The 17,223-nt window shown below is 64.5% G+C and overlaps 2 protein-coding genes across 2 annotated transcripts; one reads left to right on the forward strand and one right to left on the reverse strand.

The window, feature by feature from the left end:
- Positions 1–419: 419 nt before the first annotated feature.
- On the reverse strand, positions 420–5,467 carry GCC1 (GRIP and coiled-coil domain containing 1). The gene is made up of 3 exons (XM_075507686.1): positions 5,408–5,467; positions 3,480–4,538; positions 420–2,121 (listed from the first exon to the last, which is right to left on the reverse strand). The coding sequence occupies exons 2-3, from the start codon at positions 4,524–4,526 to the stop codon at positions 817–819; spliced, it is 2,352 nt and encodes a 783-aa protein (XP_075363801.1). The 5' UTR covers positions 4,527–4,538; positions 5,408–5,467; the 3' UTR covers positions 420–816.
- Positions 5,468–5,826: 359 nt separating this feature from the next.
- On the forward strand, positions 5,827–9,762 carry ARF5 (ARF GTPase 5). The gene is made up of 6 exons (XM_075506119.1): positions 5,827–5,960; positions 6,090–6,170; positions 7,538–7,647; positions 8,052–8,123; positions 8,924–9,049; positions 9,188–9,762. The coding sequence occupies exons 1-6, from the start codon at positions 5,894–5,896 to the stop codon at positions 9,272–9,274; spliced, it is 543 nt and encodes a 180-aa protein (XP_075362234.1). The 5' UTR covers positions 5,827–5,893; the 3' UTR covers positions 9,275–9,762.
- Positions 9,763–17,223: the final 7,461 nt, after the last annotated feature.

Here is a 17,223-nt window from a genome sequence, read left to right on the forward strand (position 1 = left end):
TTCCCATCTCGAACGGGGTCAGGAAGCGCAGGTATCTGCTCTAAAAGAACTGCTACGTAGCACCTGCTGGGTTGACACTGGTGGGGAGTCACTGCTCGCACCACTGCAGCTACAAGGGTTCAAACCGTTAAATACTTAGGATCTCTCTCCTCCTCCCTGGGAAACACCGGTAACTGTAGAGAGAATCCCTGCTCAGTGACGAGAGCACACCGTAACACGTCGTGCCATCGGATGGCCCCCAGTGCTACGAGGAGCTGCTGTATCCACTGGTATACATTTGGCTCTAGGTAAAAAAAAGCCTTTTGAGAAATTGCTCGAGATTTTCTGCGTTTGGATGATGCTGGTAGTTAAGACTCATCCTTCTTGCAGGCTTTCAGCTCTTTGTCTTATGTTATTTTAGCACCGCGTTAAGTGCTTCCCCCCTGCCTTTAAATCTTTGCAGTCACAAACCTGTCTGGTGTTTGAAGATCCAAGTTCCACTCTAATAGAGCTCCTCACCCCACACCTGACGGGTAGGGATTTTTTTAAAAATTGTGTTTAAAAAAGCATTGGTATCTTCAATTTTTTTTTTTTTAAATCAAGTTCCAACTCAGAGCAAATTCTCACACCAGAGAGCAAGAGAGCACTGTGATCCTACTGGAATAGTTGGCACAATTCTACTTTAGTGCTAAAGGCACTAGTTTAAACCCAATTCTTTGCTGGAAGGTCCCTGCTCCATCGCACGGTTGGAAAGAGGTTACACCACAAGTGAAGTGGTCTTAGTTAATAATCAGAAACGTGACTATGCAAAAGCAGTTAGGAATAAAAGCTACCATCTCATCTCTTCCCAGAAAGCCACCAGCTGCTGTAAGCCGACTGTTTTGTAATAGTTTGCTTTTCTTCTGGGCTGAAATGCAGAATAGTCAATATGGCAGTTAGAGTCTGCTGGCGCCCAAGAGAATCTGGCAGTGTCAAAAATCTATAGACAATGTTCTTGAGGTATTCCAGGTTGGCTCCCTCTCTGCTCTTATCTCTGAAATTCTTCTCGATTTCGCTTTGAAGTGCGGATACCTCTTCCCGGTGCTTCTCCTCCTCAACCAAGATTTTCTCCTGAAGCTGGTGAACTTGCATTTCCAGCTTGTGCTTCTGCTTCCTCAGCGCTACAATTTCCACTTCCTTGCGAGCCAGCTGCTCTGCGTACAAGAAGAAGGTGGGCTCGCTGGTGGCGGAGAGATGAAGAGCCTGGGGGAGAATCTCTGAGGAATCGTTACCTGGTGAGTCACTGCTAGTAACATCAGTCCCTGACGCTAGGTAGTTTTTGGATCCTTGAAGCCCGTAAGGCAACATGACAGATCTCAGCTGCTCCAGCTCTTGGTCCTTTTCTGCCAGCACCGCCAGTGCTCGGTCCCGCTGTTTGTGCATCTCCTCCTCCAGCTTCAGTGCCCGTTCCCTGTAGTCCAGCTGGCACCGCTCTAATTCCTGCCTATGAATTTGCTGCAGCTGGGACAACTCTTGCTTCTTGGCTTCCATGTCTTGCTGGTGCTGCTTCTCCATTTCATCAGAGGACAGCTGAAGCACAATGTATTTCTCTTTCAGGTCAGCCAGCTGCTCTTGAGCTTCCTCCAGTTCTTTAGCCAGATTGCCATCTTTGGCCGACTTGTTCTTGAGAACCACCTGTGCCCTCACCTTGTACCTTTCAAACTCTTCCTTCAGCTGCTTCAGCTCCTGCTGATAGTACAAAGCAGTGGCCTTCTCACCATCCCCAGCCTCAGTGCCCTTTGGCAGCTCCAGCTCACACAGCTTCTCGATGTCCAGAGTGGGTTGACTCTTCTTAGCTGCCTCCTGCAAGAGCTTCTTCAGCTTCTCCATTTTATCCTTTAGAACATTAACATCCAGATTGGCTTCTTCTACGTGAATATCAACAGGGGAGCGGCTGGAGGCAGCGATGGCCAGGGTTTTGTTCTCCAGGTCCAACTGTACGATGCGGTCCTTTAGCTTCTGAATGACCACTTGGTCTTTCTGCTTGGCTTTTTCGTAAGTGCCAAGTAGTTCTGACACTTCGGAGACTTGGCCCTCCAAGTCGGCCACTCGCCGCTCCTCCATCTGGGCGTGCTGGCGGAGCTGCTCCTCTGCCTGTGCAGTCTGAGAGCGGAGAGACACGGCAGGGTTAGATTAGCTCAGCACTCTGGGCAGGAGTTCTGCGGTTTACACGGGGGCTTAATTCTGCTCTGCTGAACTCCAAACAAGTGCAGGGCCATCCCTTCCCCTAGAACCCTATGCAAGCCACCACACTGACTTGCCTTTTTGGGTATTTGTTTATTTTGGGATAAATTAAACTAAAAGCCTTTTTGGTTTTGTTCCCCGCTCTGCAGAGTTCCTGTTACCAGCATTATTGGCATTGCTGTAGGTGTGCGGGGAGTGGGAAGCAGCGAACTCGCACCGCAATCTGCTACAGGACTTTTTTAAAACGCGTGTGTGCTCTAAAACCTTCATACATCTAACTGCAATTTACTTAAACGCTACGCTTTGTTGCACTGATATTAATATAATTCAGTGGTTTCTGAGGAGCTACAGCAAACACCTGGTGTTCACAGTTTTTACAGCTATCGAGATCCGACTGACTAATAAGTACTCTGGACAACGACAGCGCCTGACGATCACCATCGTGAACTAAAACACAGCCAGAGTCAGGTCACCTTCACCTCTGTCAGAGAGCAGCTGTTAGAGACCACTTCCAAAAAAGGGGCAAATTGCATTAGATCAGCCGGATGCTTCAGATTAGAAAGAAGAAAACTTGTTCTGGGGTGCAAGGAGATGAGGAAGATCCCATTCCAGAGCGTTTCCAGATGGAAATTCGGTTACTGGTGCCAAGCCCCCGATGCCAACCCCCGAGAACATTGCCCCACAACCTGCTGAGTTACACAGGTTCCTCTTTTCCACCACATCCCTCTTTCTAGCTCTTCGCTCTCCCCCTGCATGCACACAGGCTAGAGCCCTTCTCCTGTATTGACCCTTCTTCTTTCCCCAGAGCTTCACTGAAGAAGGTTAGTTAGAAGGTATTTCCTTTTTATGAGCTCCTGTAGGTGTACCTTGCATTGCGCTTACATACTTTATGGGACAAGACCACACTCATTGCCATAGTGGGTCAGAGGAAAGATGTCTCCTCCCAAGCCCAGCCACTGTCACACCAGATGGTAACACGTTCAGAACCAAATGACACTGTGGAGGACAGTCACCATGTAATCACCTCAAAGGTTGCTCCCAAATCCAATGGTCACCACCCCCTGATTAACGCCTTATACGCTGTATCACAAACAGCTTTTATTTTCCTCAGGGACTATCATCCCATCAAAGCCATGCTGCTCTCATTTATTTCAAACCTCTCAGACTCTGCGGGACTGGGAAGGGGAATCTGTGCTCCTCCAGCCTCAAACCCTGCCCCAATCGCTGCCGAGACATCCCACAGAGTGAGCTGCTCCAGGGCCCAGACAGGGAATTACCTTCCTCATCTCTTGCAGCAGCTGCACTTGGAAGTGGTTCTTAAGGCTGGCCATCTCCTCCTGCAGATCCTGTATCCGGGGGTCTGGCTTGTTGTTCTCCTCCTGAACAGCTTGCAGCTCTCTCTTCAGGTCTTCCACCTCCTGGCTCAGCTGCTTGATCTGCAGCTCATACCCCTCTGCGCGGTCAGCCATGCACGCCCTGCCGGCCAACGCTTCCCTGGTCTCCTCCAGCTTCAGCTCTGCATCCTGACGCAAAGTCCTCTCGTTCTGCAGCAGCTTCTGTAGCTCTCGCAGCATAACAGCGTGGTCACCCTGTTCTTGGGCTCGGTCGTGCTGCTGCGTGATCAGACGAGCTTTGGTCTCGGCTAGCTGTTCCTGGACAGACTTCAGCTCTGTCTCCAACTTCTCAGTCTCATGCTCTGCTTTCTTAATGGCGTCATCCAAGTCCTGCTTCATCTTCTTCTTGTCTGCTTGGTAGGAGGCTTCCATGCGGGACTTCTCCTGCGTGACTGTTGACAGGGCACTGGTCAAGGTGGCCAACTGGGTCTTCAGCTGGAGCACTCTTTTATCGGCCTCACTAGCAGCAGATGACACATCCCCGCTGCTCGTGCTGATGCCGCTCTCTGAACCGCTCGTCTCTTCTGATTTAAGAGAGGAAGTGGCGGCCGCAGGCTTATCATCTTCAGGCCCTGGTTCACCCTTGGTACTGGCCAGGCTGGCAGCAGTGTCTGCACTGGTAGCTGTCCCCACGCTATCTTCGCTGTGAACCGAGCTCCTGTCATCAGCAGAATCGGCAAAGGAAGAGCTGGAGCTAGCCACAGACGCAGGCTGAGCACCGCTCAAGCCAATATCTGCCTCGTGAGACACGGACAATACTTTCAAGCTGGCTTCCAAGGCTTCCTTCTCTTTGAGTAGGCTCTTGTAGGCTCTGACGACATCCTTCAGCCGAACCTGGTACTGAAGGAGCTGCTTCTTCTGCGATTCAATAGTCTCTAGAAGATCTTTTTTACTCGGGCCACCTCCAAAGTTCATGCCAAACTTCTCCATGATTCATGCAACCTGAAAGGAAACAGCGCAAAGGCTAAACGAGCAGCAAAGACACATTTGCAGGAGCACGCGGCTAAGCAGGACCACCATCCTGACCCCCCCGGACACCACGCGGTTAACGGCTCTGCAATGCATCTGTCACCATGCACTGAACCCCGCAAAGCGCCCGCGTGCCCCAGGGCTCAGCGCACAGGTAGCGAGCGCTCTGAGGGGAAACACCTCGTGCTAGGACTCGGATGCCTCAAGCTTCTCGGCCAGAGCCAGAGAAGAAGCCTGAAGGCCTCGTACAGCGGTATCTGCCGCCGCAGCCGCTCCCCCTCCGGTCAGTCAGAGGGGTTTACATCTATAAACGGCTCGATTTTTATTTTTCAAGAGAAACAGCCCCTTGGCCTGTCCCTTGGCAGCACAGCTGCCCTCTGTGAAGGTAGTCCGACCGCTGCCCGCGCTGGGTGGGGGGCCCAGCCCTCCCAGCTTCTGCCATGGGGGGGAGAGGGGGTGTTCTGCTGCAGAGGGCCTGCCACGGAGGCGTGGGGGGTCAGCACCAGGGGCCGGAGAAGTCACGGGAGGGGAGAGTGGGCGGGTGGGACAGGGCCGCGGTGGGGTTCAGGGGGGGCGAGCTGCGGGGGAGGGACTGGGGGCAGCCGCTGAGGCAGAGAGGCCGCGGTGCAGCGGCAGAGGGGCCGCGGAGGGCAGGAGGGGCTGGGGGACCGTGGGGGGGGGGGCCGGGGCAGGGGGGGACAGAGGAGGGCAGCGGCGGGGAGGCCGCGGGGCCGTGGCGGAGGGCCCGGGGGGGTCACGGGTGGCCGTGGAGCCGGGGGGGCCCCGGGGGGGTGGGGGGGGGGGCGTCTCCAGGGCAACCCCCGCGTCGCCGCAGGCCTTACCTCCGCGCCGGCACCCGCCGCGCACGCGCAGAGGGCCGCGCGCCACTTCCGCCCCCTAGCCGCCGACGCGCACTGCGCACGCGCTCCGCGGGGCACGGACAGGGCGGCAGGCCCACGGGAAGGGGTGTGGCCAGCGGGGCGGGGCTATAAACAATGAAGGCAGGGCCAGCCGTCAGAAGGCGTGCCGGAAGGGGCGGGGCTCCACAGCAGGGCGGGGCGATGCGGGGGTCCCCGCGAGGTGCGGCGCCCCTCCCGAGGGCGGGGCAAAGAGGTGGGGGCGTGGCTTGGCCGTGAGGGGCGTGGCCCGACGGTGCGGGAACGGGGCGGCAGCCGTGGGGGCGGGGCGGGGGCGGGGCCCGGTGCGCGGGGGCGGGGCCCGGTGCGCGGGGCGGGGCCTGCGGCGCGGCGGAGCGCGGAGGCAGCGGGGTGGCAGCGCGGCCGGCCCGGCCCGTCCCGACCCGACCCGACCCTCCCGCCGCCGCCGCCATGGGCCTCACGGTCTCCGCCATCTTCTCCCGCATCTTCGGCAAGAAGCAGATGCGGATCCTGATGGGTGAGCGCGGGGGCGGCGGAGCAGGGCCGGGCGGGGGATGGGGATGGGGATGGGGATGGGGATGGGGATGGGGATGGGGCCCGGGCACGTACCGGTACCGGCGCCGGTGACACCGCCTCTTCGTTGCAGTGGGGCTGGACGCCGCCGGCAAGACAACCATCCTCTACAAGCTGAAGCTGGGTGAGATCGTCACCACCATCCCCACCATCGGTGAGTGCCCCGGCACCGGGCAGGGCCCGCATCGAGCGCCGGGTACCGGGCAGGGCCCCCCACCCTGCCTCCGACAGCGGCACCGGGCACGGCCCCCCTGCCACATCCTGCAGGCCGTGCCGCCCACCCGCGTACCGCTTTCCCGTGGGTCCCCCGGGCCGAGCCCTGGTGCACCCCGAGCAGCTGAGGGCTGCGTGGGGTGAGATGTGCCGCACGACACCCCGGTGCCCCGGCCGCCCGGCCGTTACCCTCCCGTTATCCCGTGCCTGGCTGGGTGGTGTCCGGCGGGGATCCTGGCTCGCACCCCAAAATGCCCCTTGCGGTCCCCACACGGGCATCGGCACGGCCCACCCGCCCCAACCTGCGCAGCGCAGCGGGTGCGAACCCGAATTTGCCGCCCTGGTTTGCTGCCCTCCGCCTGCCCCGCGGTGCCGAACGTGGAGCCGGAGCTGTTACGCCGGCGTGGTCTGGCTCTGGTCCGGAGAGCGCAACGGTGCTTTCGTGGGCAGGAGGTCGCTCGGCCCGCGTGGGTCCGGTCTGCCCGGGCCGGCTGCTGTCCTGCCAGATCCTGGGTGCAAAGCCTTCGGCGGGGGGCTCAGCGCTGTCTCCCGTAGCATCTCCCACAAGCCGATGGAATGGACTGGGAACGGGCTGAGCGGAGGGGTCAGGGAGGCTGGTCACCCGTGGTGTACCGCTGCTGCTGAACATCTTCATTAGCGACCCGGGTGATGGGGAGAGAGCACCCTCGGCAAGCTTGCGGACGGTCCCGAGCTAGGAGGAGTGGTTATACACCGGAGGGTCGCGCTGCCGCCCGGGGGGATCTGGGCAGGCTGGAGAAATGAGCAGAGGAACCTGATGGAGTTCAAGCAGGGGCACGCCAAGTCCTGCCCTTGGAGAGGAACAACCCCAGGCACTGGTACCCGTTGGAGAGCAGCTCTGGGGAGAGAAGGTCCTGGCAGGAAGCCACCTGAGCAAGCACCAGGCACGTGCCCTTGTGGCTTGGGGCCACCAGACCCTGGGCTGCTCTGGGCAGAGCACTGCGAGTGGGTCGGGAGAGGAGCTCCTGCCCCTCTGCTCAGCTCTGCTGAGACAACTCGGGGTGCTGGGTCCGGTGCGTGGGTCCCCGGTGCAGGAGAGACAGGGACATACTGGAGCAAGTCCGGCGCAGAGCCACGATGACGATGAGGGGACTGGAGCATCTCTCATACGGGGAGAGGCTGGGAGAGCTGGGGCTGCTCAGCCTGGAGAAAAGATGTCTCGGGGGGATCTCATCCGTGTGTGTAGATCCCTCCCGGGGGAGTGAAGAAGATGGAGCCAGGCTCTCCTCAGCTGTACCCTCTCCCCGTGCCCCTCCTGCCCCCCTGCAGGGTTCAACGTGGAGACGGTGGAGTACAAGAACATTTGCTTCACCGTCTGGGACGTGGGCGGCCAGGACAAAATCCGACCCCTCTGGAGGCACTACTTCCAAAACACGCAGGTACGCGGGGCTGGGAGAAACTTCATCAGCTGCGGCGGGGCTGGCCCGGGGTTCCCTGGGGCTTGTGGCCTGATCCTGCCTGAGCGGGGCACGTGAGTGGCGGCAGGGAACGCGTCCCGGTCCCCGCTGCGGTGGCCCAGCTGGGAGCCCTGGGACCTCGTGTGGGTGTTTGCCCCATCACCCCATGGGAGGGGAGCGAGGCGGAGGGGTCCGGCGGAGGAGCAGGCGAGGGGCGAGGGGAGCAGCACCCTCCCCAGCGTGCTCGGCTCTGCGGGGGATGCATGGAGGGGCCCGGGTGGGCAGAGGGGCCGCTCTCCCCCTTGGTCGGGGGTGCCTGCAGCCCACCTGGGTTGTCCCCCTCTTCTCTGCGCAAGCTGCCCGCTGCAGCCTGGTTTCTCCCGCAGGGTCTCATCTTTGTGGTGGACAGCAACGACCGAGAGCGAGTGCAGGAGTCTGCTGACGAGCTGCAGAAGATGGTGAGCGATGGGGGGGATTCGGTCTGGCAGGGAGGCGGCCGTCCCCCAGCCCTCCTCCCGCTGCCCAGCTCCGCAGCAGCGCCTGGGTGGGTGCGAGATGAGACCCGGCTCGGCTCTGCCACGACGCGGAGCCAGGGGCGTCCGTCCAGAGAGCGGCTTGGGGGCCTGACAGCGACTCGTCTGCCGGGCAGAGGCTGGACCTGCAGGGATCAGCAGCAATCGCGAGGGGAAAACGGCCAAAACCCCTCAGTTCTAGGCTTCGCTTAGTCAGGGCTTTGCTAGCCGAGCGCCCAGGGCACTCAGGGAGGGGAGGCAGCGTCCAGAGACAACGTCCGAAAGGCAGCCTGCGAGGTGGGGGTCGTTTACTCCTTGGCACGGCTGCCTGCGGGGAGCAGAGCGTCCCTGGGGAGGGAAGCTGGCGCAGAGCGGAGCGTGTCGCAGCTGAGGGCGGGGAGGAGGGACGGGCAGATGCCTGCTGCCTGCTTGCCGTTGTTCGGAGAGCGTCGTGCCCGCTCTCTTGTGTTGCCCCCACGGCAGTCGCTGCGCCCCCCCCCCAGCCCCACGCTCCAACATGGGTGTCCCCTCTGTGAAGGGCACGGGCGCTTCTGGAAGAGCGTCCCGGTGCCACTGAGACCTCGGGCAACGATGGGGGCAGGAGGGCAGCCGAGATACCGGCTCTTTGGGTCTGTCCAAGCCGGCTCTCGCTTGCCGGGGTGCCGGCGCTGCGGAGGCTCACTGAGGGCTCACCGAGAGCCGCCCTCCGGCAGCACCCGGCTCAGCCGTCCCCGCTCTCTCCACAGCTGCAGGAGGACGAGCTGCGGGACGCCGTCTTGCTGGTGTTCGCCAACAAGCAGGACATGCCCAACGCCATGGCGGTGAGCGAGCTGACCGACAAGCTGGGGCTGCAGACGCTGCGCAGCAGGACCGTGAGTGGCCAGGGTGCCGTCCCTGTCCCTTGTCCCTGCGGCAGGGACCCGTGGGGCCGCAGGGCTGCTCCCGGGGAGCACCGGGCTGGCGATCTGCAGAGCCCGAAGCCCTTTTCTCCGTCTCCCTCTGTTTTGCAGTGGTACGTGCAGGCAACGTGTGCGACCCAGGGCACGGGGCTCTACGACGGGCTGGACTGGCTATCGCATGAGCTCTCCAAGCGCTAGCTGGGCCGGCGGCACAGGGACCGGATGAGCCGGGGACGTCTCTTCCAACTGCTGTTTTGTTTGGTTTTCTTTGTTTTATTTGGGGGGGGGGTGTTTTTCCTTTCTCCCCAGCGTGGCCTCGTCTCTGTGTGTTTCTCTGGTAGGACTTGAACCTCAAGGACTCTTCGGGCAGCTCCACTTCGCAGCGTCCTGCCTTCGCCCCGGCAGTGCTGCGTGCTGGCCACCCTCCCCACCTGCATGTGCCGTCTGCGAGAGCTTGCCCGGACCTGCCGGGGTGGCGTGTCCCCAAGTGTCCCTGCTCCTCGCCCGGAGCCGGCGGTGGGGTCTGAGCTTGGCTGGGAGGCAGCCCTGCCGCTGCGGGACAGGAAGGATCCTCCTTTTTATCCTTCGATAAACTTTATAGTTCTCTTTCTCTCGGGGAGGGGGCGTATGGCTGCGTAACGTGCTGTTGTATATCGAGTAATTAAACACCACCACTTTGTACCCTGTGCCCGGCGCATTTCTGGCTGGCTGCGAGTGCTGCCTTAGAACCTCGCTCCCCGACGTGCATCTTCCACGAGCATTTGGCACGGGGCTCTGGGCCTTAATAAAACCCTGCGTGCGCTATGCTGGGACACAGAGGAGGTGGGCAGAGACTCTGAGGCGCGTTTGCAAGCTCGTGTCCTCGTCCCCTGGTGCCAGGAGGGGGTCTGACCTGCTTTATAGCTGCCCCGGGGTGCTGTTGGGGTCGGCGCTGCCTCCTCACGGTGCTGGCTACCAGCCCCGAGGGGCTGGGGCCACCCCGGGGAAAGCCCTGCGGGGTCAGCTCGGGCCGTGTGCTGCAGGAGTGCTAATTGGGTTGTAATTAGTGGGACTGGGCAAAGCCAAACCCAACGGCGGCCGCGCTCTGGCAGCGAGGGGCTGAGCCGCGGGCGCTGGGAGAAGGGGGAGCAGGCTCGTCCTGGGGGCTGCCTCCAAAAAGCCCAGGGGTGGCCGGCGGGAGGCAACGGGCACGGAGCATCCCGTGGGGCCTGGCCGCGGCAGGGCCGCGCCGGGCTGGGGCCGGGGGGGTCTCCCAGCAAGGTGCGCCGGCAAGCTGCGTGCCCTGCAAAAACACGCTCCCTGCACGGAGCTGAGCCGTGCGCTGGCTGTGCCCCCCAGGCTGTCCCTGCGGGGTTGTCCTGGCTGTCCCCCTGGAACGGCCCGGGTGGGTGCTCGGTGCACCAGCACCCATCCTGCTGGGGGGCTTCTCCCAGCCTGGCCTGGGAGCGGGGGGACAGCGGGGGCCGGGGCAGGGAGCCGGGTCCTTTTGCAGCCCGGGGAGCCGAGGGGAAGGGGGGACCCAGACCCACCCCCCCTTGGTGGCAGACTTGGGGCTGGCCCTCTGCACGCCCCTTCCCTCGGGGCAGCCGGAGCCCGGGGGCAGAGCTCGCGGGTTCCCAGGGCTCGTCGCTGCTGCCCCAGAGCCCCGACTCTGCCACCGGAGCTGATGCAGGTTGTTGCCTTTGGTGGAGAAAAGCGGGGGGACAGGATGGGACGGGGGGTGCCAGGGTCCCTCCCCTGGGTCACGGACGGTCCTGCCGGCACTGGGGACAGCTGTGTGCCCCCGTCTCCCTGGGGACAGCCCGGAGCAGCAGCCCGGGGGGACTCGGCTCTGTGTCCGACACGCGCAACCCCCCTGCGCCCGGCAGCGCGGTGGACTGCGGGGCTGGAGCCCTGCTCGCCCCGCTCTCGGAGAGCAGGGGAACAAAAGGACAGCCACTCATTGCGAATAATTTAATGCCCCATTTAGCACCAGTTCCTCCAGCCTGGCCCGGCCATCACCCTCAGGCCGAGATGAAATGCCCTGAAAATGCCAGCTCTAAGGCGGTGGGGCGTCCCTTTGGCACCCGACCGCTGCCACCTCCAAGCCGGCAGCCCAGGAGCGCACGTGCTGTGACGCATTTTGCAGCCCTGCCGGTTTGCTGCCTGCTCTGCCCTGGCCGCTTCCGGCGCTGCCAGTTCCCCACGGCCCCGGCCACCGGCGGGTGCCCGGCCGTGCCCTCTCCTCCAGCGGTGTGGCCATGACACGTCCCCTTGGCCACGCTGAGGTCCCCGCTTCGCTCGGCGCTGTCGGTGCTGCAGGAGCCCGGAGGCAGGAGAAGGGGCAGGAGAGCTTGCTGCCCGCTTGCTTCTCCAGGAGGGGTTTGCAAAACTTGCCTGTGCCCAGGGCGTTGCACGGTCACAGCAAAGGGCAGGGGGGGTGAGCTGCACCCCGAGCCGGGGAAGGAGCCCCCCACCACACCACGGCTGCCGGTGAGGGCTCTGTGGGACGGCGCCTTCCTATGAGCTGCTGAAGGGCTGGGGGGGTCCCGCCCTGCACCCCCTCCCCGCGGCAAGGCACCCCGAGGGCTGGCTCCCCGCAGCTCCCCGCAGCATTTCGGGTGCCCCAGGAGGGCGCCGGCAGACCCGCCCGCCCGGCCGGCCCCTGCGAACGAGGTCCTACACCCTGTGAACGGGGACGTCGGCAGCAGCGTCCCACGCCGGCCGCCGGCCCTTGCTGAGGTCTCTTCTAGCGGGTCCAGCAATTTTGGTTTTAAATGGTTTTGAAGGGCTGGGTATGAATCGCGGCTCTGCCACTGAGCGGTGCCGCAGGGCATGGGTGCCGGTGACCGCGGCAGCCGGCCTCCCGCAGCCCCTGAAAAATACACCCAAACCCGGCCGAGTCACTCCACGTTTCTGGAAGGAAAAGGCTCCTTCGGAGCGGCCGTGGAGCACTTGGAGGTCCCGGACTCGAGCGGACGTTCCACAGCCTCCCACCGCCCAGCCGCGGCAGGGAGCGGCTGCAGCTTCGTGTATCGCTGGGGCACGGTGGCGGCTGCGGCGCACAGTCCCGGCCTGCCGCTGTCGCGGCAGTGCCGCCCATCCTGTCCCCGTCCCTGTCCCTGGGGCTGAATAGGGTTGAAATCCCACTGCCGTGGGCTCCCTGCGTGTCGTGGGGCTGTGCCGGCCGTTCGCAGCCCCGGCTGTGCTGGGTGCTCGGCAGCCCACGGCATCGCACGGGGGCAGAGGGAGCCGCTCGGTGGAACTGCAGCCCGAGGGTGCCAGGGGCTCGGGGTGGCCCAGGGCATCCTTGCTCACCTCCATCTTATGAGTGCTCAGACATCGGAGATGTCCCCATTCCCGTAAGGCTTTCCCCATAAGCTGGTCAGTAATACATGCCATGAGTTTGGCAGGTCTCAGCCCGCTTCTCCATGGGCAGCAGCGTGCTGCCCCGGTCCTGGGATGCTGCCACAGCTCAGCCGGGTAGCCAGGACAGACAGACGGCCAAGACGGGGCTGGAGCTGGTGCAGCCGCTGCATCGTGGGTGCAGATGAGCAAAAGCCTTCAGTGGCGTCCTCAGAGACGCCGTCAGCGTCCCCCAAGACCGAACAATCGGGGTGACACGGCTGCGTACTCCTGGGATGGTCTTTTCACTTAGAGAAACCTGTAGAACACTTTTCTCTTATAGAAATTACTTTTTTTCTTGCTTAAAAAGACACAAACTAAGCTGGAGCCTGACGTTGTCCTGGGGGAGAGAGCCCCCCCCCCGGGGCTGCCCCGGCTGCCCTCAGAGCGGTGTGCTCTGGAAGGGGCCGTGGGCCCCCCGTGTGCCCGGGGGCCGTGGGCGCGTGGGGACGGTGATGGCTGCACAGCGTCCCCGTCCAGACCCCGCAAATGGGGAAAGCCCCCAGCTGGGGCTGAGCCCCCCCCAGCCGGTTTCCTTCGGCTGAAGGCAGCAATCATTTTCCTTCGCGTAAAACCGTTTCTTCAGCCTGCAGCAGCGCTCTGCGCCAGCGATGGGCGCCTTTACCCTGGCTCCACCGTCAAATTCCATTTCTAAACAAACAGAAACCCAAAACTTTTTATTTAGATCAAGGATCTGCCGCGCGGCCGGGGCCTGTGGGCCCTGCAAGCTCACGGCGGAGGGACCAGTGTGGGACCCGGGACGGCTGGAGCGGGTCCTGGCTGTGCCGCGGGGTCCTGCCCGCCGACCTCCTGTCTCCGTACCGGGGTCTGCTGAAGCGATACCGCAGCTTGGGGGCTCGTCAGCAGCCACGGGCGATTGCCAGGGGGGCACAACAGCCACAGCGAGTTTTTTCCTGCTTCCCCATCCCGCACAGCCCCTGTTCCCCGGCTCCGGAGACTCCCCGGCTTTCCGGTTAGGAGAGCTCCCTTGGGGCTAGAGGTTTCTCCGGAGGTGCCAGGAAAGGTCCCCATTTAACAGCGGGGTGTCCCCTGTTTCCACCAGCCCCCGCTCGGGAGCCGGTGATTCGCGGCGCTGCGGCAGGGATGCAGCGTGAGCCTGGCAGGCAGGAGAAGGGGTCCCTGGCCGGGCTCCCCCGCTGCCGCCCCCGCTGCTCCGCATCCTCCCGCGCACCCCTCTCCGAGCAGCACCCCGGCACCCGGAGCAGAGGCGCTCGCGGCAGTGACGCACCCCGCGTCGGCAGCGGGGACGCGGGGGCTCTGCAGGGACGAGGGACTTGGGGGCCGCTCCGGCTGGCTGCCTCGGGGGGCCAGGCAGCGTCTGCTTGGGGCCCAGCCCCGGCCCTCCTCACCGGTGCTGCCCCGGCGCCCGGGCAGAAGCCGGTGCCTGTTGCGGTGGTGTCGTGCCTCGGCGCTCGCGGCAGCATGGATGGGAGCGTGGGCGTTGACTATCCCTCCTCACGCAGTTAATTAACTTTTCCCGGGGTAATTTGACGGTGTCGTAAATAGGAGGGGGAAAGCTTGGAGTGGACGGAGGGATGCTAATCGGGGGATGCAGCAGCGGAGCGGGGCGGTGACGCTGTCCACCTTCTGCTGCGTCCCAGGGGCTGGGGCAGGGACACAGCACTGGGGATGGTGACAAATGCTCCGGCGTGACGAGGGGCTCCCGAGGCGCTCGGCTCCCACTGCCTGACCCCAAGCACAGCCCCAGGGATCTGCTTACGGTCCTGGTCCCCACAAGCCGCCCACGGCTGCTGAGGAAGAGGCCGGTGGCCAGGCAGAGCCCGGCATGAAGCTTTCCTGCCTTGGGGTGGCAAAACGCGCGCTGGGACGGGTGCAGGCGGGCATCACCCCACTGCGGGCGTGCGGTTTGGGGAGCTGCCGGGGGCTGTCCCGGCCACGCTGTGCCCCGGTCGGAGCCAGGCTGAAAACACCGGCTGGGATCAGAGGGGGTCCGGGGCAGGGGAGAGGGGAGGGGGGGCCGCAGGGTCTGCGGGACGGGTTGGGGGGGTGCCACGGGAGATGGGGGCGGCCCAGGAGAAGCGTGAGGAGTGCATGGGGTGGCTGTGGGGACCCTGCAGGGCCGACAACGGTCCGCTGGCCGTCCGGCAGCTCCTGGGTGAGCTGCAAGGCATGGTCCCACGCAAAGCCTTGCAGGACAAGTTACGGCTCTGCAGGCTGGCAGGGCTGTGCCGCAGCCGGCGGCACCGGGATAAACCCCTCGCCCAGCCGGGAAGGGGCACACTCATCCCCCCATGTGCCCGCAAGGGTTTGGCACGGCAGGACGCTTTCTCCCGAGCACCCACCCCCTCTGTCCCGCTGGACCCCGCGGGGCTGAGCTCCCAGGAGGGCGATGGGGAATCCCGGTTTGGAGGGGGCAGGCGGTGAGGTGACGGTGGCCCGGCTGTCACCGGCACGCGCCCATGCACGGACATCCTCGACTCACTGCACCGGAGGGTGTGGGGGGGCTCCCCGCCTCACCAGGGACCCTCAGAGCCAGGGGCACCCCGGCGCGTGGAGGCGGGCGAGGGGCTCCGGCAAGCTGGCGTGGAGCGGTGGTGCCGGGGGGCTCAGGGGGGGTCCGGGCAGCAGGCTGGCAGTGGGGTGCAGGTGAGCCGGGGGGGGCAGCAGGGCGAAGGGGGGGCCCTCCAGGGGCTGCCATGGAGCCGGAGGGGGGCTGCTGCCGGGGGCCAGGCCTGCGGGATGGAAACGGGGCTCAGGCAGCGCATGGGGCTGGGGACCATCGCCCTCGCCCCCAGCCCTGCTCTGCCATGGGGCTGGGGACACCCACCCCGCAGCAACCACCCCCCCGTTGCTGCAGGGCCGGGGCCAGCTGGGGAGGGGGACCGGCTCCCCGCACGCTCCAGCACCCTGCGGGGTCCCGCACCCCGCCACCGGCTCCCACCCTGGCCGTGCCCGGGGGTCCCAGCCCCCCTCCCAGCCCTTTTACCGCAGCAAGCGTCGTCCCAGGCGCAGGGGCCGGAGGTGCAGAGGTGCAGCGGGGCTGGGGTACCGGGGTAGGCGGTGAGGCCATGGCTGTGACCGTGACCGTGACCGTGACCGCAGAGGGGCTGCGGCGAGCTGGCGGGGGCGGCCGGGAGGTGCTGTGCAGGGAACAGAGAGCAGGATGGCACGGGGCATCTGTGGGGTGGCATCGGGACCGGGCCACCCCAGAGGGGACCTGCAAAGTGTCACCCTCTGGGGCGGCTCCGGAAACAGCTCCCTGGGGAGGGCAGCACCCAGAGAGCTCAGAGCGGCTGGGCAATGGCTGGGCAATGGGAGCGCAGGCTCCAGAGGGGGCCCGGAGCCGGACGGGGTGCCGGCGAGGCCTCCCCATCACCCCCGGCCATCTCCTACCTGTGCAGAGCCGGCGGCTGTCGCGGAGTGGGGGAGGAAAGCAGCCACAGCCGCCCCACGGGGCAGCATCCAGTCGCACCAGGAGCCTGTGCGGGGAGAGGTGGGGAGGGCAGCGCGCCGGCTCGAGACCACGCTGCTCCCCAGCCCTGATTTTGGAGAACTGAACCCAGGCATCCCAGCGCTCGGTGCCAAATTTCAGCCGCGCTCCCTCCCAGGGTGGCCCCTGGACCCCATCCTGTCCCCTGCACCCCGGGGCTGTCACCTGCACCGCCAGCCTCCAGCTTCTGCTTGGCCTCGCGTCTCCATTTCGCTCGTCGGTTTGAGAACCAGACCTGGGGAGGAGGGAAGGGGCTGAGGCTGCCGCCCCCCGCCTCGCGGCACCCGCGTACCGGGCAGCGCTCCGGCTCCTCGGCACCGCTCTTCCCCCCGGGACACAGGCTCTTCACACGCCCCCGGGCACGGGCACGGGCACGGGCACGGGCAGAGGAAGGGGTCTGATCCTGCGTCTTCCCCACCCTGTCGGGCTGCAAGCACATGCCGGGCTCCGAGGCGCTTCTCCAGCACAGGGCATGGGAGACGTGTGTGCATACGTGCGCCTCGCCGCAGCGTGGGGTGACCCCGTGCACGGCCAGCCCTGCCCTGCCGGAGGGGGGGACTCGCTGCTGTCACTACCTGGGGCACCGAGGCGGCGGGCGATGGTCTGTGGCTGGGAGGGGAAGGGGCTGCCACGAGCCCGTGAAGGTTTGCCAGCAGCACAGGGATGTCTGCCTGGCGCTACCGAGTGTGCCCTGGATGCGTGTTTGAGGGGTGCGTGCCAGGGAGCGTGCCATGGAGCGTGCCATGGTGCGTGCCACGGAGCGTGCCATGCAGGGTGCCGTGCAGCGTGCCGTGCAGCGTGCCACGGCTCTGCAGCGCTGTGCTGTCCGCCCCTGCACCCCTGCCCCGTGGCACCGTCCTGGGGTGCAGCAGTGTCCCCACAACCTCCCAGGCCCTGTGCCGGCCCCACGGCAGGGCCGAGCCGGGGACGGCAGAGGCCGGGAGCAGGGCCGGAGCGGTGGCTGCACTGGGACAGGGCACGCAGCCGCCCGTGGCTGTGCAGCACAGGAGCGCGTTGCCTCTGACAGAGGTGCCGGGCACAGGGGCCACTGCTGAGGAGAGCCCTGGGGGTCCCGCGCCCCTCGCCCCGGCCGTGCCCCGGCAGCACGAGAGACTGGCACGTCCCGACGGAGCCAGCCCTGCCCCGCTCCTGCCGGTGCCCAGCCACCAGCGGGTAGAGACCCCTGAGCTGGGGACGAAACCTGCTCTCGGGGGTCACCCCCACCTTGTCCGCTGCACGCACGCCGCCCGCCTGAGCCCGTTCCCACCTCTGCCGCCACCGCCAGCAGTAG

This window comes from Mycteria americana, chromosome 1 (assembly GCF_035582795.1).
Source record: "Mycteria americana isolate JAX WOST 10 ecotype Jacksonville Zoo and Gardens chromosome 1, USCA_MyAme_1.0, whole genome shotgun sequence".
NCBI lineage: Eukaryota > Metazoa > Chordata > Aves > Ciconiiformes > Ciconiidae > Mycteria > Mycteria americana.

What these genes read in the sequence shown, in the direction of transcription:
- GCC1 (XM_075507686.1), bottom strand. Translation starts at nt 4,526, where the DNA reads ATGGAGAAGTTTGGCATGAACTTTGGAGGTGGCCCGAGTAAAAAAGAT. An exon ending in TGCTGCAAGAGATGAGGAAG is followed by an intron (nt 2,122 to 3,479) that starts GTAATTCCCTGT and finishes CTCCGCTCTCAG; the next exon opens with ACTGCACAGGCAGAGGAGCA.
- ARF5 (XM_075506119.1), top strand. Translation starts at nt 5,894, where the DNA reads ATGGGCCTCACGGTCTCCGCCATCTTCTCCCGCATCTTCGGCAAGAAG. An exon ending in ACTACTTCCAAAACACGCAG is followed by an intron (nt 7,648 to 8,051) that starts GTACGCGGGGCT and finishes TTTCTCCCGCAG; the next exon opens with GGTCTCATCTTTGTGGTGGA. An exon ending in AGACGCTGCGCAGCAGGACC is followed by an intron (nt 9,050 to 9,187) that starts GTGAGTGGCCAG and finishes TCTGTTTTGCAG; the next exon opens with TGGTACGTGCAGGCAACGTG.